This window comes from Rana temporaria, chromosome 13, assembly GCF_905171775.1.
Source record: "Rana temporaria chromosome 13, aRanTem1.1, whole genome shotgun sequence".
NCBI classification, from domain to species: Eukaryota; Metazoa; Chordata; class Amphibia; order Anura; family Ranidae; genus Rana; species Rana temporaria.
The window spans coordinates 59,410,316-59,431,837 of record NC_053501.1 but is presented as its reverse complement, the minus strand read 5'-3'; the positions used below and the strand labels follow the sequence as shown (position 1 = coordinate 59,431,837).

Here is a 21,522-nt window from a genome sequence, read left to right as displayed (position 1 = left end):
TTTTATTTCTAGTATGCAAGCAGTCCCTGTTTCCTAGCCATCTTTTTTTCCCCATAGTCACTCACCACTGGGTACCTGTAAAATGGTAATTCTCAAAATGACCAAAGGAAGGTACACTAGTGAGGAGGCTAACAGGATTCTGAGCATGACCGATGAGCGCAAAGGGGAAGTTTCACTGTGCGAATCGGGCCAGAATATGAACCTGTAGAAAGCAGTGGCACCCTGACAGCTAGCTTGAACAGTGGTGAAGAGGACCCTACTAAAACCAGGTGCACCTGACCCCATTTTGGTGAAGTGTGTGGAAGCAGTGATCTCTCTGTAGAGGTCTGATGCCCATTGCTGAGTCAGAGCCAGAATCAGCAGAGGGAGTATGAGCTTTGCTGATTACAGAGCTACAGTATATGTCAGATATACAGTAGGCATGTTTTACCTCTGCAGGTTCACAGGATGAAAATACCCCCCCCCCCCCCAAAAAAATAAAAAAATAAACAGTCACTACATGTAAGGACTGGTGAGTTGCCCGATGTTATTTTTGTTCTTGAATTGAGAGACACTTTATTACCCCTGTCTGTTTTTCTGTTTGCTGTTTATGTCCAATTGGGGCACTTCAAGTCCTGATCTAAAGATACAACAGGAAAATCCCTTCTTAAAGCGCGATGTCACTTTTGGTAAATATTCCCTCACCTCCCCTTCCTGTGACATCTCTAAAATGTTGGACTTCTTCTCACTCTCTGTACTGGAGAAGGTGGTCATCTGGACAAATAGGGTGATTTTTCCACTGGGGACACAGACGGCAAGAAAAACCTGGCAGGAGTTTACATTTTCTCCCTCTATAAAACATATTTTTTTTTGCTTTATATACACTTTATTGGTTTCTTAGACATAATGAAATAAATTGATAATTTAGGTTGGTTTACTATATGTATTTTACCTGTAATGCAAGCTGTTTTGCCTCATTCACCTCGTAGAAAAATATTGTAAGGTTTAAAGCCTTTTACAGACCAATCGAAATAAAAATCCAAACTCGCTGGAAGGTTCTGGAAGATGAGTTTATTGCAGTTATAAATATAAATAACGCTTCTGAGTTTTATTGTGTAAAGCCCACATAAAACACAGTGGGGGCGGATAAATACAATATGAAATCAGTGTGTGGAAAACTAAAATATTTATTTACAATAATAACTTGGCGGTGATATTTGGTCACATAGAACTAGCAGTCCCCAGAAAAGGTGGTGGTATATACATGCATGCCTGTCTATGTACTGTATGTACCATAGTTATTTTTTCTATTCATTGACACTTAAAAATAAATCAAGCATTTTTAACTGATATGAGACTAGGATGGGTTGATTTTAGTAGTCATTTGGAAAATGTGTAGTAGGAATTTATGCAACCAGTGTTGCTGCTGTCTGAGCAATTTAGCCAATACGTAAACTATATAGAAGATTTGGCAGCATTTTTTTCCATATCCAGCCATGGTTCCAATGTTGGTAAAATAATTTAATTTATTTTAATCTGGTAAAATTAGTTCCACCTATTCTGTATTTGGTTTTTATTTTTGCACCCAGTTGGTTTAATGCCCACTACTGCCACTGAGGAAATCTTTCTCTAGTGAGCCTCCTATGATCTAGAATATCTCATAACATAACACAATGAACTGTACTTGGATACAATAGTGTATCCCCTTTCTCTAGGTTTTCATGATAACAGGGACGTTTGCATACATATTTATAGGGGGTACACAAATGACTACAGATGAACATCATCCCTTGCTGACAGACAGACTCCAGAAAAATGGCTTTTACCAACCACAGTATAACTGACAGATTGTGTGCTTTTGTTAGTTATTCCATATTGCATAGATACATGTTGTTCTTAAATGAGGTATAGATAGCAATGCAGAACCTAGGATTACAATTTGTGACTGTACTTCATATAATTGTGATGGTATAATAGAGAAAATGGCCAAGGTTATAGGCTGCAGTGGTGGGCGTAGACTGCAGAGGATGACTTTGCAAACCAGCAGCTTTCTCCATTTTCGGGACACTGTTCCTTGCTATTTTCCAAGGTGGACATCTATTTAATTTATATACCTAATAATATTTTTTTTAGGCTAGGGGTACCATTCAATTACTTTATTCTATCATGTATCGTGTGTTTCGATACATTTTTTCAATTTTGTGTCCATACCTTATTGCTGTTTCTCGTTTCTTATTTCTATGGACATGTGTTTCTTATTCCAAGGATGTCACTATGGGGAAGATCTACTAAAACTAGTGCACATAGAATCTGGTGCAACTGTGCATAGTAACTAATCGGCTTCCAGGTTTTAGGCCTGTTTCACACTAGTGCATGATGTGTCTAAACCAATGGTTCCCTATGAGGGCCATCTTAACTGGTCTGACCTGCGTCGATCCGACTTTGAAAAAGGTTCCTGCACTACTTTGGTCTGACTTGGGCACGATTTCAGCCAATTGATTTGAATGTAAGTTGCATAATCATCTTAACTGATCCAACTTGTGGGTCTGGTATGGATTTTAAGGGGAACCACCATGCCGCGTGGGGTCCCCCAAAAATCCATATCTGAGAAGAAAAGGGGGGCGAGCGAGTGCCACCCCCTCCTGAACCAAACCAGGCCAAATGCCCTCAACATGGAGGAGTTGGGTGCTTTGGGGAAGAGGTGCTGTCCCCCCTCCCCAAAGCACCTTATTCCCATGTTGATGGGGGCGAGGGCCTCTTCCACACAATTCTGGGCAGTGGTTGTTGGGGTCAGCGGGCAGGTGGCTTATCGGAATCTGGAAGCCCCCTTTTAACAAGGGGGGACCCAGATCCCGCTCTCCCCATGTGAATGAGTAAGGATGCATTGTACCCCTACTCATTCACCCCAAAAAAGTGTCAAAAATAAATAAACAGTACACAGGTTTTTGACAAAGTATTTTTAATTAAAAATGAAGAATATCCCTCTGTCGTAGCTCTAACGTGCCTTCTTTCTCCAGTGATGTCCTCTCCCTCTGCTTCTTCTCCCTCAGCTGATGTTGGTGATGTCACAAGAGGGCGGCGTCTCTGGATGACGTCACCGGATGGCCGCGCCCCATGGCTATATAAGAAATGGCACACACTGGAGCTAACACAACAGCGGGAGCTAGCGTCGGGAGAAGACATTAGCAGAGGGAGAAGAACCAGAAGAAGACAAAAGCAGAGGTAGAAGACATTACTGGAGAAAGAAGACATGTTGGACAGGGGGCATTCTTCATTTTTAATAAAAGACTTTGTCAAAAACCTAATGTATTTATTTATTTTTCGTAAATTGGTAGAGCTACAATGTACCCCATACTCATTTACATGGTGGGCGGGGGCTGGGATCTGGGGGCCCCCTTGTTAACGGGTGCTTCCAGATTCTGATAAGCCCTCTGCCCGCAGACCCCCACAACCACCATCCAGGGTTGTCGGGAAGAGGCCCTTGGCCCCATCAACAATGTAGTTGATGGGGACAAGGTGCTTTGGGATGGGGAATGTAGAGCACCCACCTTCCCCATGTTGAGAGCATGTGGCCTGGTATGGTCCAGGAGGGGGTGTGCTCACTCCCCCCCCCACCTTTTCCTGACCTCCAAGGCTGTGTTCTCGGATTAGGGTCTGGTATGGATTTTGGATTTCGCCTGACTTCGCCCTGGTTACCATGCACAACTGCACCAGTTTTAGTAATGCTCCCCCTATGGGAACTTGTGGAACGCCAACTTTGTATTGTACTTGCATGTCCTGGTTTTTCTGTGGAGCAATCCAAGTCATTAATAGATGGATTTTCTTTTACCCAGGAGTAGGGCACCTCTGGATCAGTACAGTAGTCTGCGGGATACATTAACCACTTAAGGACCCCTTCACGCCGATATACGTTGGCAGAAGGGCACAGGCACGTACCTGTATGTTGCCTTTAAGAGCCCAGCCGTGGGGTCGCGAGCGCGCCGGCGCGCTCGCGACACGGTCAGAAGCCCCGGGTCCCGTGATTGGTCACAGGAGCTGAAGAACGGGGAGAGGTGTGTGTGTAAACACACTTTCCCCGTTCTTCTGTGTGGCAGTGACGCTGATCATCTGTTCCCTGATTTTTTTTTGTTTTACCAAAAATAGGTAGAAGAATACGTATCGGCCTAAACTGAGGGAAAAAAAATATTTTTTTTATATCTTTTTTTGGGGATATTTTTTATAGCAAAAAGTAAAAAATATTGCATTTTTTTTCAAAATTGTCGCTCTATTTTTTTTTGTTTATAACGCAAAAAATAAAAAACGCAAAGGTGATCAAATACCAACAAAAGAAAGCTCTATTTGTGGGAAAAAAAAGATGCCAATTTTGTTTTGGAGCCATGTCGCACGATTGTCAGTTAAAGCGACGCAGTGCCGAATCGCAAAACCTTAACCTGCATAATGGTCCGGGTCTTAAGTGGTTAAATGTGGCCTCTGAATTAATGCATTACAGATCATAAAGACCGATAAAGAGATTCTCCTCATCTCATGTTTACCAAGCATATTTTCATGTTTGCCTGGAGTTTCACTTTCAAAAGCACCTATACTTAAAATTTGTATACACACAGCATCCACTTTAATAAGTACAAGTGGTTGTAAATGCTGAGCTCTAGGCACAGAAGAAAAAGTATATTGCAGTCATATATTCCCAGGCTTAAAATGAATGGTGTGTGTCCTATTGAAATTAAAGATTTCCTTGCTGAGTAATTCACCTACCTGTGTTACAGCGGGCTGCTCTCTGCGGGTTCCAGTTCTGGTGACCTGTGGCTTCTAAGGTAGTGTAATGCCAGAGCTCCTTTGAATGAGCATTCTCAGCAGCTCACATATGGGACCTTATGGCTGGCTATCTGGTCCTCGATGGTTAGATTGACATTTTAAGCTTTTCAATAGCAGCAAGTGCTGAATCTCCACAGCTGTGTATTACAGAGTGGCACTCTAATGCATGCTTTATAGTTCGTCACACTGAATGCGGCTTTGAAAGTGCGCAATTTCTATGCTGAATGTCAGTGCGACTTGGAAGACATCATCAGTGATTTCATGTACAGATGTCTATGCAAGTCGCTCTTGAACTTGCAGAAGGTAGTGCAAGAACCACTTCTTTTGCAGACAATAGGGTGCAACTTGTAATGCAATTTGAAACTATCAAATCGCATGACAAGTCACACCAGTGGGCTGAAACTTTTTTCTTTTTTTTTTTTTTTTACAGATTTTTCCTGTATAGTTTGACGTTTTTATTTATATATATATATATATATATATATATATATATATATATATATATATATATATATATATATATATTATCATAGGAAATATCATTGTTTTATATAAACGCATTTACTCATTTACACTTGAGCATGTTTCTGCTCATTTCCCTACGCCTTACTACGCAGAATCCTGTTGTTTCTAACTGCCCCTGTTCACACTTGTAAGTTTAGTTGCCCTGTGCGCACAAAAGGTACATGAGCTTTTTTTTGTGTATTTAGGCATTGTTGATCCGAAGACTTCAAGGGAAACACCTGTAAACACAATACCCATGCTTTTGTGACTCCTATAGAAATGCACTCATCCCTTTGCTTAGCCAAGGAAATAAACTCCTGAATCTTGATAGATATGCAAAAAACACCTGTAAAATGCCTGAGGCCAGGTGACATGTAGTGGACCGTAAGGTTGACTGCTGCGGATGGAACTCTGGGTGGTTAAGGAAGGCAGGTCCACTGGTGCACCAACACGGATCCCACAGGAAGCTAGAGCATAAGATTCCCCAGGGTGCAGAGTCTAAGAGCCAGCAGGTGTTAACCAGAGCCTCTAGTGGTGGGGATGGACTGAGCTGCAACTGGCTCCAGGTCATGGCCCCCAGAGTCTCCCAGCTCACGGTAGGCTAGAGGAGGATAGAGAGGAAGCAGCAGCCCAGGATAACAAGAGATAGTAAGGAGATAATCCAAAGGTCAGGGCAACTAGCAGACAAGGATAAACATAGAACACGCCAAAGGTCAGGGTCACAAGCAGGCAGGGATAGTCGAGAACAAGCCAAGATCGGTAACTGGAATCAGACGTAGAAGACAAAGTAAGTCGCACACGAAAGCTAAACACACAATATTGATCAGCAGGGCTGACTTGCAGTGCATAGGTTAATATAGAGTTCTCTGATAAGGGCTGGGGTGGAGCCATGCTTTAAGGAGAGATTACTTAAACAGCCAGGTGAGAGTGGCTGGCCTGTAAAGGTGAACACATGGAGGAGAGGTAAGCTGACACAAACATTACTATATCCATGACGTAATAATCCTAAAAAAAAAAACACTTCAAAATCAACATCAATACATTCTGCACAGGTGTACCGTGAGATGAACGGAAAACAATATTTCTTTCTATTTTTGTGTAAACTACTAATTCTGACACCCCCATGCAGTGGAGATGAAGAGTTTAAAGAGTAACTCCACTTTTGTAAAGAAAAAAACATTCCCCTCTGGGGGATCTATGTACATTGCAAGGATTTTAACAAACTGTGTTGCAGATTCCTACCTTTTGTTATATTGAAGAAATCACTGTTTGTTTCTTTGTGAAATAACGCCCCTCTTCATTGAAATTAATGGAAAGCTCTTCAAAAGCGTGTTTTACTGGCAGTTTAGAAGCGCCTCCAGTGTGAAAGGGGCCTTAGACGTGATTTCCTATTGGGAGTTTCTCACCAAAAATTACGTTTTTTTTTGCAGGGGATGCCTGAAATATGACTTGTATCTGCAGACTTCTAGGAAAATCAGTGATCCAATCACATGAGCAGGAAACTGTTTCTGGAGGGTGTTCTGTACACATTCTGGGCTAGATTCACATAGATCAGCAGATCTTTAGATCCGCGTGATCTATGTGATTTAAGATCCGCTGCCGCAAGTTTGAGAGGCAAGTGGGTAATTCACAAAACACTTGCCTCCAAACTTGCGGCGGCGGATCGAAAATCCCCCAGCGGAATTCGAATTCCGCGGCTAGGGGGAGTGTACTATTTAAATCAGGCGCGTCCCCGCGCCAATTTAAATGCACATGCGCTGTCCGCGATTTTTCCCGGCGTGCATTGCTACCACTGACGTCGCTAGGACGTTAGTGGTTTCGGCGTGAGCGTAACTTGCGACGAGCGGGTTTGAGAATCGGCGTACGCAAACGACGTAAAAAAAAAAATTTGACGCGGGAACGACGGCTATACTTAACATTGGCTGCGCCTCATAGAAGCAGGGGTAAGTATACGCCGGGAAAACCGCTACGTAAACGTCGTAACAAACTGCGTCGGGCCCGCGTACGATTGTGAATTGGCGTATCTCGCTGATTTACATATTTCTCAGCGTAAATCAGCGAGAACGCCCCCCGCGGCCATTTTTAAATTGCCGTTACGATCCGACGATGTAACACAGTTACACCTGTCGGATCTTAGGCATATCTATGCGTAACTGATTCTATGAATCAGTCGCATAGATACGACGGGCCTAAGTCAGAGATACGATGGCGTATCAGGAGATACACCGTCGTATCTCTCTGTGAATCTGGCCCTCTGTGTACAGAACACTTCTAGGTAGTCATATTGTATTTTACAGAAAATTACAGAGCTGCAAATTGAAAAGGAAAAGTCATTTTTATTAACATTTAATTACAATATGACTTGTGTCGCAATTGTATATGCTATATAATTTTTTTGCACTTTTTTTCGCCCACGAAAATGGTGTTACCATTTAAGCCTGGGAGGCAATCATCTCTTTCTCTATCCATATATTCAGTAGAAGAGTGAGCATTCCTACCCTAGGAGAGGAATTGCATTACTCCCAGAGCTGAGGTAAGGCTGGGTTCATACTATCTGTGGCCACAGCTCACAGCAGGGGGTTCGGTGTGTCCTTGTTCACCGGTTTAGGTGTAAATCGGATCCAAATTCGCACCTGAAACGGACCAGAAGACGCACAGAACCCTTCTGCAATTCAGACCGTGGCCGCTGTGGAGCTGTGTGAAGCGGCTCTATTGAAAGCCGGTCACAGTCTCCTGTCTTGCAAATTTGATCCAATTCACATCAGTGTGAACCCATTCTGAAAATAAAGTAATGCTGGCCATACACTCCACGAAAAATCGTCCGAACGAACTTTCGAAAAACGAAAAGTTCGGTCGTGAGCGCAAACCATAGTGCCATCATGTAATGACCGATAAATCGTTCAGTGGACATAAAAAAAAAAATGGTTTGTTTTTTATACATATACCTAGTGCAGAAAGTTCGGACGGGAAACACATTAACCTTCCGATTTATCGTTCGTTTTCCAAACTTGTCCTTTGTTTTTTGCTCAAAAACCTCCAAACGATTATCGAATTCGTGCCCATTAACTGTTCGAAAAGCGAAAGATCTTTCTTAACGACCGAATGTCGACCGAATTTTCGTATATATTTCGTGTATGGCCAGCATAAGACTGGGAAAAAGGAAAAAAGCGCCAATTTCAGGACTGGTAAATATATTACCATTTCGGTTTTAGATACACTTTAAACAAATGTGTTATGGATTCAAACCATCTCTATTCTAGAAGTGGCTCCACCATTTTCCATGTTTACCTGAGATCTGTCAAGATGTCCAATGACAAATTTATCTTAGAAACTGTTTATACTTCGAATAAAAAAACGATCTATAATATCTGCGAAACAAAAAAGAGCACGCTTTATACAGTGCAGTATACGTTTAGATTTAATTCGATTCCTAAGGTCTCACTCTTCCTCCCACCATCTTAACTGTTCAGCTTTCTTAACACAACCCCCTCTCCCAGCCCTGGGCCTTGTTGTGTCTTCCTTGTGAGCACTGCTTAATGCATTAGGGAAATGTTGCAATAACCAGTAGCACATTATTACCTCCAAACAATCAAGCTGCCATTTTTATATGATACTTAATATTTAAATGACACCTCTCTGCATCTGCTGACGATTGATGTAACGGCGCTACTTTATGAGTCAATATATATTTAATCAGTGAAAACTGTAAAATCTGATGAGAGATGTATAACATAGTGGCAGGGTATGGTTGCAGAAGGCCAGTTAAATCTGCAGCTCTGTCCTCAGATGCTGTTTTGCATGCATCTCAACACAGTCCAATATTTCTTACCTAAGCTCCTGTATATATTTCTCTGATTACATCTTTGTACACACACTAGGCCGTCCTAAAGCCAAAGTCTTTGCATTTATATTTACACCACATCAAAATAAGGAAATGTGAATATGCCAGGGCAGAAGGAGCAATCACATGGAAGGATGGTTACTTTCTAATTTATTTATTATTATTTATGTTTGTGTATTCTTTTATTTAAAGTGATATTACCACTTGCTTACTGGGTACATATACCCCCTTCCTGCCCAGGCGAAATTTAAATTTTGCGGTCGCGCGACGTGCATGAGTTACTGTATAATTTCTGAACATCCTTGATTCCTATTCAGTAAAGATGTGTAGCTAAGAATCAGAAGAGAATAGGGAAGGACGATCCCCCACTAAAGGTCAAGGTGTGCAAACTACTATCAGCCAAGATGAGAAGGGGGTTAAGGTAACACATGCTAATGAAGTAGCAGATACGGAAGCATACAGTACCATCATAGGGCATCCCTGTCTTAAAGCATACACAACAAAGTGATATACATTAACAAAACCAAAAGTAACAAACCTACCGGATGTGGGCCCTTCAAAGGACAGCATGTTAAAATTCCCCTTCAGGTAGTAAATTCTGTAATCCTTCTATAGGAAAAACAGATTCTTACAATGTGGGCTGAGCGGCGTCTCCCAAAAGGTATGGTGTTGCAGCCCCAGTTTGAGGTGGCATGTTATCAGAGGTTGCCATGTAGTGGGTCCATGTGGCCCATACCTTTTAGTAAAGTTACCAATTCTACTTTTGCAAGTAGCTATTTATTCCTTAGAATCTATAATGTTCGCTATCCTCTTGATTAAGTCCTCTTTGCTGGGAACCCGTGGTGTTTTCCAAAAAAGTGGAATAAGATATTTTGCAGCATTAGGAAGAGGTGATAAGGTGCAATGCTTATACTGGCTGATTGGGATAGTGGGCACATGGAGCAAGTGTAGCGGAGAAACAGGCAAGTCAACATCAAGATTTGTTTTGATTTTTGCTTTAATATCGGCCCAAATGGCATATACGCTATATTGTCAAAAGTATTGGGAAGCGTGAACTTTAATGGCATCCCAGTCTTGGTCTGTTTGGTTCAATATTGAGTTGGCCAACGCTTTGCAGCTATACAGTGCCTTAAAGTATTTATACCCCTTGACATTTTCAACATTTTGTCACTTTGCAACCTAAAACGATAAATGTATTCTATTGGGATTTTATGTGATAAACTGAACACAAAGTGGCACATAATTGTTAAGTGGACGGAAAATAATAACTGTTTTTTAAATTTCTTTACAAATCGATATCTGGAAAGTGTGGTGTGTATTTGTTTTCCGTCCCCTTTACTCTACCCCTAACTAAAATCTAGTGGAACCAATTGCTTTCAGAAATCACCTAATTAGTGTCCACCTGTGTGTAATTTAATCTCAGTATAAATACAGCTGTTCTGTGAAGCCCTCAGGTTTGTTACATAACCTTCGTAAACAAACAGCATTAAGAAGGCCAAGGAGCACAGCAGCCGGATCAGGGATAAAGTTGTGGAGGAGTTTAAAGCAGGGTTAGGTTATAAAAATAAAAAAATATCCCAAGCTTTGAACATCTCATGGAGCACTGTTCAATCCATAATCCAAAAATGGAAAGAATATGGCACAACTGCAAACCTACCAAGACCTGGCTGTCTACCTGAACTGACAGGCCAGACAAGGAGAGCATTAATCAGAGATGCAGCCAAGAGGCCCATGTTAACTCTGGAGGAGCTGCAGAGATCCACAGCTCTGGTGGGAGAATCTATTAGTCATGCATGTCACAAATCTGGTCTTTATGGAAGAGTGGCAAGAAGAAAGCCATTATTGAAAAAGCCATAAGAAGTCCCGTTTGCAGTCTGCGAGAAGCCATGTTGGGGACACAGCAAACATGTGGAAGAAGGTGTCCTGGTCAGATGAGACCAAAATTGAACTTTTTGGCCTAAAAGCAAAACACTTGTGGCGGAAAATGAACACTGCACATAACCCTGAACACACCATTCCCACCATGAAACATGGTGGTGGCAGCATCATGTTGTGGGTATGCTTTTTTTCAGCAGGGACATGAAAGGTGGTTATGCCGCGTACACACGATCATTTTTCAGCATGAAAAAAAAACCCGAAGTTTTTCGGCATTTAGAAAAAACAAAGTTTTTCCAACTTCATCATTAAAATGACGTTGCCCACACACCATCGTTTTAAAAAAATGCTCTAGCAAAGCGCAGTGACGTACAACACGTAAAACGGCGATATAAAGGGGAAGTTCCATGCGGATGACGCCACCCTTGGGGCTGCTTTAGCTGATTCTGTGTTAGTAAAAGACGATTCGGATGGATGGATGGGAGTTGCAGAGGAGACGGCAAGAGAATGGGGAAGAGACCCAGTTCTAATGCCCTGTCCCTCTGGTCTGCCCCCAGTGCCCCGTCCCTCTGGTCTGCCCCCAGTGCCCCGTCCCTCTGGTCTGCCCCCAGTGCCCTGTCCCTCTGGTCTGCCCCCAGTGCCCTGTCCCTCTGGTCTGCCCCCAGTGCCCTGTCCCTCTGGTCTGCCCTCAGTGCCCTGTCCCTCTGGTCTGCCCCCAGTGCCCTGTCCCTCTGGTCTGCCCCCAGTGCCCTGTCCCATTTTGTTAAAGTTGTTGTTGGTAATATTTAATTTTGTAACTTGATTCTGCATAAAACATTGTCATTCCATGAGATAATCTACAAGGGCGTGTTTACGGGTGCAATTAGGCGCAGGGCAGTGTATGAATTAGGTGGGGCAACTGGTGGCGAGTAACTCTTGAGGCCTGGCTAGTAGCTCAGGACCTGAAATTTTGAGCCCTGGTGTAGAGTATGGGGGCGTGTAGAGTACTTGGCTTGTTGTGTACTGGGGCATCATCTTGACGACCGTCGGAGGCCCGGGCGCGGTGTGATGTCACGCCCGGGTACCCGGAAGTAAATAAAGCCGCAATGGCGGCTGTCGGCATGAGATGGGTGAATTATTTTTTCACGATCTCATGCTTTCCAGCCTGGAGGAGAGATGTGGAGTCTTATAGACCCCGCCTCTCTCCATAAAGAAGGAAGAAGGAAGTTTAAGAAGGAAGTTTCAGGAAAAAAAAACGTTCCACACCCCCCTGCGTATAACACGCAGGCACAGTTTACCCTCTATTTTCAGGGTAAAAAAGTGAGTGTTATACGCCAATAAATACAGTATTTGCTTGTAAATAAGAATATAGTGGTTCAAAAATAAAAATCCATTTTAAGGGTAAGAAACTTAAAGCAAACATATTTTTGGTGACACATTGACAATAAGGTATGACGCACTAATGTATGAATGTAGTGGTTCAAAAATGTAAATCTATTTTAAGGGTAAGAAACTTAAAGCAAATATATTTTTGATGACACACTCGCTATAAGGTATGACGTACTAATGGCTTTTGATGGCACTAAAAACTGTCAGTTTGGCCTCCAGGGATAACAAGAGCTTAATAAACGTGATACTTCATTCGACAGTTAAATTGGTGTGTGGCAGAATAAATACCTGTTCTTGTTCCAAGCTAGAGTGAAACAATGAGGTCAGGCACACAGCTGGCATTACACTGATATAAAACACCGTGCAGCAGTTCCACTGGCCCTCTGCAGGAGAAAGTATTACAACTCAGGCTATCCTCTATAGGCCAAGATGACAGCAAAGGAAAGACAAACACACTGAGCAACTAAACAAGTTATCTGTGCGCTCATTTCAAAGCCTTCTTCCTAGTTTCTAAATCAAGATGAAAGGATGCTGTGATTATTAGCCTTGAAAAGCTGTCAGGATATTCATTATGCTGGGATATTCAAGCAAGTCACTGTCTCTGCTCCAACACCACAAAGGAGCCTTCAGTGACTGAAGTGTCTGAGGATGTAGATTCGATTACAGAGTGTAATTCTAGAGCTGTTTCTTCTATGAGAAATATGTTAATCTGTGTATTTTACGTCTATACATCTTCCCATGTCGTGAATATGTCTGTGATGTCAGCATGTGTTAATGTTTTTACGATGTTGTAATTTTTCTTCAGTTTTGAATATGTTCATTTTTTGGCTTCTTAGTTTTTTATTATGTGCATTTAATGCAAAACAGATAGAAAGGTTTAGCATTTTCTTTGGTTTGTTTTCTGAACCTAATTGATTATGGCTGTTTAGTCTTTTTCTTTAGTGTTGCTAATCTTGCAGGAACTTGTACAAAAGTTACTTGTGAAAAGAACTCTTGGGATTATAAAAACTAAAACTAACATTGGGTTTTGTTTCCATTAACTTATACTGTAATAAAGTGGTTGTATACTGAATGAATGAAAAAGGAACAAACCATATCCTCATATAGTGTGTATCTGCCTCAGTTCATAGCACCTAATGTGGGTTTTGGAAGCTCTTTTCTGTTATCTGCATGAGTCGGTTTTGACAGTTTTCTGTGATGGCCCGCACAACCCCCCTCCAAAGCACACAGCAGGTGAATGACAGCCCCAGATATATATGTTTCCCTATGAGATAAAGGAGGGCGTGTCTTTTCCTTCCACTTATGTGCCATATTACACTCGGCTCTGTGCTGTGCAGTATGTGTCATGTCCCTGCCCCTGCCTCCTAGAAGAGAATTGCCATCTCATCTGTGTACTTTGGAAGGCTGCATTGGAGAGAGGGCTGCAGATAAATGGGTACCACTTATGTAGAAGAATTGTCTTTTATTACTGTGCATCACCTGAGGCTAGTCACTTTAATGGGCTCTTTTAATGATTTGTTATCACTTAAGCATCCTTGTTGTTCTACTAGCACTTAAAGTGATTGTAAAGGCAGACGTTTTTTTTTAATCTTCATGCATTCTATGCATTAAGATAAAAAAAAAGTTCTGTATGCAGTGGCCCCCTCTCCCCCCCCCCAATGCTTACCTGAGCTGCACACGTGACCATATGCTTCGTCAGGGCATGATACATGCACTTTAACAACTAGGCAGCATGATTGCTGCCTTTACAGACTGACCAGGCTTGATGCATTGAGCTAAGGAGGTTTTACTATTACTAGGAATGATCCAACTAGTTACCTGCAGACCAACACATCTTTATGAGGGACATTGCCACCACGCTTCATGGAACGGGGGTAGGTGCCTTATCCTGTCAGCACGGCAAAGTAGTGAGAGCCTTTGGGCAGCTTTAATTTTTCATTCAATACAAACAAGCAAAATTACATACTGACAACCCCCCCTCCCCCCCGGAACTTTAAGTACTTAACTGGCCATGTCCAGAGCCCCTTCTAGTGATATAGGCATACCCGCCATTATCTGTTCCAACAGAACCAGCGGAGGCAGTAATGAGCAGTGGGTTCAACTGTCATCTGCTATCACCTGGCCAAGATACAATACCACATCAGCCGTTTGTTGAATCATTCCATAGACACCAAGGCTCAACAGTGCTTCTGTGAATCCATAGGGTACAAGAACGACAAGCTGAGACAGTCAATTGTAAGTCTGGCCAGGAACAGTGTTCACTTGCTGTCCCTATTAATAAGGACTGTCATTATTTCTCTATTGACCCACAGTCATTTCCAATTTGGGCTATATATGGAAAGTCTGGGAGATCCACAAGATTGCACTGTCCATCCCAAGTGTTTTCTTGGGACTATACAAGTCCCATTGTGGGCAGAAGTGTCCCTGGACCCCAGCTCCCTACTTTATAGCCTCAATAGTGATTGAAGCAGGGTTGCTCTGCATGGTGAACTTTGTGTCACATGAGTGTGTATGTTGGGCCCTATCTGTGGTGCTTTTGTGACAACATTGTCATACATGTTTTTCAATTGAGGGTGTCTGGGGGGTTCTGTTCAATTTTGGACTACTATTCTACTGTATTTTGGTTTATTATTGCATTAAGGTGTTTTCTATATTTGTATACCATGGTTGGTCCTCCTCAAACAACTTCAATCTGGTTCCCCCTCGTGCTGCAGTTCGTCTTTAATGAAAGGCAGCATTGCCTGTAAAAAAAAACAAAAAAAAAACACCTTTTGCTGTGCTCTGAGTCCCGTCACGTGTATTGATTTTTAAAAATAGATTAAAATGAAATTGACTGAAAGCCCCTATAGTTTCCCTTAATGCGGATGTTATATATTGCAAGTTCCTAAACTTTACTGTGTGACTAGTGCTTTATCTGAAACAGGGCAGTGGCCTTATGAATTATCTGATTTTCTTTTTTATAGGTGGATTTTTCTCCAGCTCTCATCGCTCGTATTGTTTTGGAAAGATTCCTTCAAGATCCAGATGGGCAACCACGTATGTATAGTTTGACTACTGCATATACATACATTCTTAACAAATCATTTTTTGGTTTTAAATTGTATCACAATTTTGGAGAGAGGAATAATGTGCATCCACAGCTAAAAAATGTTGAGGCAAAATAAAGTCCCAGCAGTAAAATTGTCCACATTTTATGCAGTCTATAAATACATAAATCAGCTTTATAAACCTGTCCAAAATGTACCAACTTTTTTTTCCAAGTATCTTCAAAAATATCCTTGCTTGGCATGACATGTCGCTTAGATTTTTTTCTACTTTGACTTTTTTAGCAAATGCTTTAAGAACCTGAGAGTAATATTGCACAGAGCTAAACCAGACCAAACATGCTAGCATTCAGACAGATGACTCTAATTACCCTCTTAATTAGGCTGATAAAAGGCAGGGGGCAGTTGCTTTTTCATGCTTATGATTGCACATTTCATCATAATAATCAAGCCCAAAATTTTACTTAAAAATACCAGGCATAGTTTTAACATCAAATACTATTGAGTCTATTTAAAAAAAATTTGCACACAATTCACACATCTTTCACACAGGATTCACACATTTTTCTAATTGACTTCAATTAGAAATTCATGTGAATCTTTAATGAAAGTTGTGTGAATCTAGCGTGAAAACGTTTATAAGTAGACCCCTGTGTGACAGAAGTGGCAAAAGATCTGGCCAAACTGAATGTCAAGAAGTTGTGATAATAGAGAAAGTTCTAAATATCTATTAATCAAATTATTTATTTAATATGTGGATCTTTGTAAATGAACACAGTAATAAACACACAATATTGACTTTACTTAGGATTGTTATGCTTATATATAACATTTTGTTCATATGCACAGTACCCAAGTTTCAATAGTAGATGCACCCATTTTAAAATGACAAACTTATCAGTGTGTTAAAGCCTAACTCCAGACTCACATTTCCTAAATGAATCAGTCAGGGATGTCCTGTAAATTGTTTTACTACAAGTTTTTCTCCTCTGATGCCTCTTTGCTGTTTACAATCTGCCGATAAAGCTTTGATTCAGCCTTTTGCTGTTGACTTCCTGCCAGACCACATCCAGCCTCCTCAGCAGCAGCCCGACTATCATTTACACCCCCCGCAGAGTCATTTATTGAGGTTACATTCAGTGATCTGATAAATACCTTTAGTAATGCCCATTTCTGATGGGAGACATATATATTCTATCAGCGCATAAAATGATAGCTCTGTAGTATGCCTGCTAATAGCAAAGATTAACGTTTAAATCAACTAGTACAGACGCCAATCCCCCTATCCCCTAAACTATTTTTGCTAGGCATCTCCCAACCCCGATTGGCCAAGCTGTACAAAAAACTACTTAGGCACATACTAACGGAGGCTAGATGCTTGATAGCCCTCAATTGGAAAAAATCCACACCCCCATCCCAAGAAGCCCTTTACGCTAGGGTCAAGGACGTGGAGTTGATGGAGCGGATGACGGCTAGGATACGCAATGGCATGGACATCCACGACGAGGTCTGGAGTGAGTGGCATCGGCGGGAGGATACGCCGGGGGCGGACGAGGTGGCAGACGCAGTAACTTAAATCCCCTTTCTCTTTCTTTCCTTCTTCTCTCCCCTTGACTCCCTCTCCTCTTATACAACCTACTGTTTTGGTGTCACTGTTGACACCAGAGTATAGAAAACAGTTTGATATGCATAGTTTGTTGACATGACTGGTGGTAAAGCTAGCTCTCAGAATAGGGCCCTATTGGCCGGAAGCTTAACTCCCCCTCTACCCATTTAGGGCAAGGGAAATAATTGTTTCTCTGGATAAGTGTCTGCTTTGGTCTTTTATTGCCTGCATTTAACTGTATCCTGTGAACTGTTTTATATAAATAAAAAACTGTTATTTGAAAAAAAAAAATTAACTAGTACATAACATTGTGGCATTACTCAAGATAGATAACCTATCCCTTGTATCTTTGACCTCCCCCACCACTCTGCAACAGATTCTAATGTAATGGACACTGGGACATGTAGTCCCAAAGGAGCTTTGCAGAGCAAAGTGTGCACCCCAATTCCCTGCCCATGGCCTGACCCAGAGGCTTGCAGTGCAGATTGACTGACCTGCAACTTTTCAAGCTTTTCAAACTTTCCAAGTAAAAGTTAGGCATTAGAGGGGGCTAATAAATGTGTATATGCAATTTGAAACAGAAGCCAGAAGCTTTTTAAAATTGCAAACATAAGTTCAGCCTACTTGTAAAGTAATAACATAATAGAGAAGCAAGTGGGAAAAAGCCTCTCTCACAGATGCAGCCCTACTAAATGTAAACGTCTACCAAAGCCAATGAAATTCTAGTTGCCAAGGTAATCCAAGGTTTCTCCATTAAAGTCAGCCATTAAACCAGGTAGAAAATACACATTATAAATAATGCTTTATAGTCTGTAAGAAAGACACTCTTCATAATGTCCCACAAACACTTACTTTAAAGCTGAACTCCAGGCAAACTGCTAAATAACACAGATAAAATACATACAGGTACATCTCATAAAATTTGAATATCCTTAAAAAGTAAAAAAATGTCAGTAATTCTATTCAAAAAGTGAAACTTATTTATTTTATATAGATGCGTTTCACATAGAGTGATATATTTCAAGCATTTCTTTCTTTTAATTTTGATGATTATGGCCCACAACTAGTGAAAACCCAAAATTCTGTATTACAGAAAATTAGAATATTGCATAAGGCCAATTAAAAAAAAAAGTTTTTTTTTTAATATAGAAATGTTGTCTTACTGAACAGTATGTCCATTTACAGTATAGTATGCACTCAATAGTTGGTTGGGGCTCCTTTTGCATGAGTTACTGCATTAATGCAGTGTGGCATGGAGGCAATCAGCCTGTGGCACTGTTGAGGTGTTATGCAAGCCCAGGTTGCTTTGATACCGGCTTTCAGCTCATCTACATGGTTGGGTCTGGTGTCTCATCTTCTACCCCACAGATTCTCTATGGGGTTTAGTTTAGGCGAGTTTGCTGGCCAATCAAGCACAGTGATACCATGATCATTAAAACAGGTATTTTTACTTTTGGCAGTGTGGGCAGGTGCCAAGTCCTGCTGGAAAATTATATCAGCATCTCCATAAAGCTGGTCAGAGGGAAGCATGAAGTGCTCTAGAATTTCCTGGTAGAGGGCTGCGCTAAATCTGGACTTAATAAAACACAGTGGACCAATAGCAGCAGATGACATGGTTCCCCAAATCACCACTGACTGTGGAAACTTCACACTGGACCTCATGCAACTTTGATTCTGTGCCTCTCCACTCTTCCTCCAGACTCTGGGACCTTGATTTCTAAATAAGATGCAACATTTTCCACAGTCTGTGATGATTTGGAGAGACATGTCATCTGCTGGTGTTGATCCATTGTGTTTCATCAAATTCAAAGTCAGCACAGTCTTTTTCCAGGAAATTCTAGAGCACTTCATGTTTCCCTCTGCTGACCAGCTTTACAGAGATGCTGATTTAATTTCCTTGGCACCTCCCCACACTGCCAAAAGTACCAATACCTGTTTTTTTATGATCATGGTTTTGATGGGCTTGATTGGCCAGCAAACTTGCCTGACCTAAACCCTCATAGAGAATCTGTGGGGTATTGTCAAGAGGAAGATGAGACACCAGACCCAACAATGCAGAAAAGCTGAAGGCCACAATCTGGGCTTCCGTAACACCTCAACAGTGCCACAGGCTGATCACCTCCATGCCACACTGCATTGTTGCAGTAATTCATGCAAAAGGAGTCCTGACCAACTATTGAGTGCATACTATACTGTACATGGATATACTTTTCAGTGAACCAACATTTCTGTATTAAAAATCCTTTTTTTTAATTAGTCTTATGTAATATTCAAATTTTCTGAGATGCTGAATTTTGGGTTCTCACTAGCTGTAAGCCATAATCATCAAAACTAAATGAAAGAAATGCTTGAAATATATCACTCTGTGTGTAACGCATCTATATAATATTTATGGGTTCACTTTTTGAATTGAATAACTGAAATAAATTACTTTTTGATGATAATATAATTTTATTAGATGCACTTGTATGCGGAAGCTGTTTTATCTGCCAAAGTATTTGCCTGTCTAGTCCTGATATTTACATAGCCCTATCATACAGCACAGCCAGGTCCAAAACACTACTAAAAGTTTGGGCTCAGTTTTCACCTGAGCGATTTGATGTTCTTCAATGCTTAATATAATGATTCCTATTGAATCCTATGTCAGTTGGCACACCTTTTATTTTAAGTGTATTCTGTTGATTTTGTCACAGACTTTTTTTTTTAGGATACATATCTTTTCTTATCTGTTTTGTTTGCCATTGGCTGTTTAAGCTAGCCATACACTATGTGAATTTTGCTCCATGGGTGTCCCTGCCGCTTCCCTCCCGCCTGATGTTCGTCAATTGAAAATGCTGGATGATAAATTTTAGTCTTAACAGTGGCTGCATCTGATTGGGTGTTTTGGGTATTTTGACAGCCACCAGCAGCAGCAGTGGATTTGTCCAAATACAAGTAACTTATAGAGTCATACTTGAATTTTGGTGTTGTGACAATGCTGTGCCTTGTCATGGTGTTTAAAAGGGTTTTGTGTCACCCAGGATTCGCATCCAGTCAGGTTGAGGGGGCTCCAGAGTGCTAGTTTCATTCATTCATTCATGGCTTAGTAGTTTCCTCATTGCTTGTAAGACTGGGTTTGGGACCTGGAGCTTCGAGATTTGAGTGGGTTGAAATCCTCAAGAAAGGATCCTAGTTTTGGGAATCGCTAGAACACTGATTGGGCAGGTGTGTGCTGAGCTTTTAGGTGAATCATGACTGTGGTTCCACCCCAGTACACAGAGGAGGTCTTTGCCAAGCAGTCAGAAGGGCACCACCTAGGAGAAAGGTGGGAGCCAGAGCAGCAAGGGGCTACTAAGTATAGGGACCAAGCATTTGTGAGAGGACAGTCTGCAGGCAAGCAGACAAGGGCCTGAAGAGTCATGCCAGAGCCGTAATGATGTACGTGTAAGCCAGAAGGTTGAAGATCTGTTGTTTTTGTAAACCACTGTGAGCAAAACATATTGATTTTCATTTTTTTCTGAACTTTCAATAAAAGCCCTAAAAAAAAGTAAGCGAGAGTCCTAAAGCTCTACCAATTGAAGCGAGATCTCACAGTGTGCTTTGTGTATTTGTTTCCATATCTGTGCAGTAATCTAGCATGAAACAGCTTCTGCACTTTGCCTCTTTCTCTCCTTGTTACTGGTCTTGTATATGCCTCCTGTAGTTTTTCACATGAAGCCTGTATTGGTTAGGTCTGCTGGGTCCCACCCGCAGCTCTGCACAGGCTATGTGCAGTACACACATAATTTACTGTAACCTCTCCTTTTGAATTACCTATATGGGTTTTCAATGATGTGTGGTACATATCACATTGTAATCCACCACAGTGTTTTTATAGGCAGATATGGGCTACTGTATTTTGTATATCATCATTACACTGCATTATTAACTAAGGCAAAACGTCTTGCCTACAAATATTTTCTTAAGTGTACCTAATGATAAGAACTTGCCTGACCTATCCGCAGATGAGGATCCTCCTCCAACTTCACCATCCACACTTCCGCAGAAATATAACATCTTTAACATTAAACGTCTTTGTTCTGCTCGTGAATCCTCAGCTCGTGTTGTTATTTTGTCTTTACGCCCCACAATCTTCCTCCCGCACAGTAACACCAGGCTCGGCAAGAGGGTAGGAGGAAATACTCCGCTGCTACTAATAATAATAAAAAAAAAAGGAGAGAGAGAAGAGATGAAAAGAGCAGTGCTTCAGGAGGAGGTTCAAACTTAAATTAATTTGCCACTGAAAAAATACATTTTGTTATTTTCTCCGTGTCAACTGCATGATTAAAACTGGCTGTTAAGTGAGCTCAGGGGATCTTCTCGTAAAAGATTTATGAGTAATGTTCAGTGCAATATTCAAAGTGAGCCATGAATATCAGGGTAATTGCTCTCTCTGCTGCTTCTTTTACTAGGCGCGAGTTTGTCAACTACGCCATAAATATTTGCCTAGTCTGGTGAAAAAGACACTTCCATCG

The 21,522-nt window shown here is 41.4% G+C and overlaps 1 protein-coding gene across 7 annotated transcripts in view; it reads left to right on the top strand.

Moving 5' to 3' along the window:
- CDIN1 (CDAN1 interacting nuclease 1) overlaps nt 1-21,522 on the top strand; it is a 482,433-nt gene that overhangs the window by 138,194 nt on the left and 322,717 nt on the right. For all 7 annotated transcript variants that reach the window (XM_040333849.1, XM_040333848.1, XM_040333850.1 and 4 more), the window contains one exon: nt 15,343-15,415. In XM_040333849.1, coding sequence (XP_040189783.1) covers nt 15,343-15,415 — 73 coding nt within the window. The remainder of the gene's footprint in view (nt 1-15,342; nt 15,416-21,522) is intronic.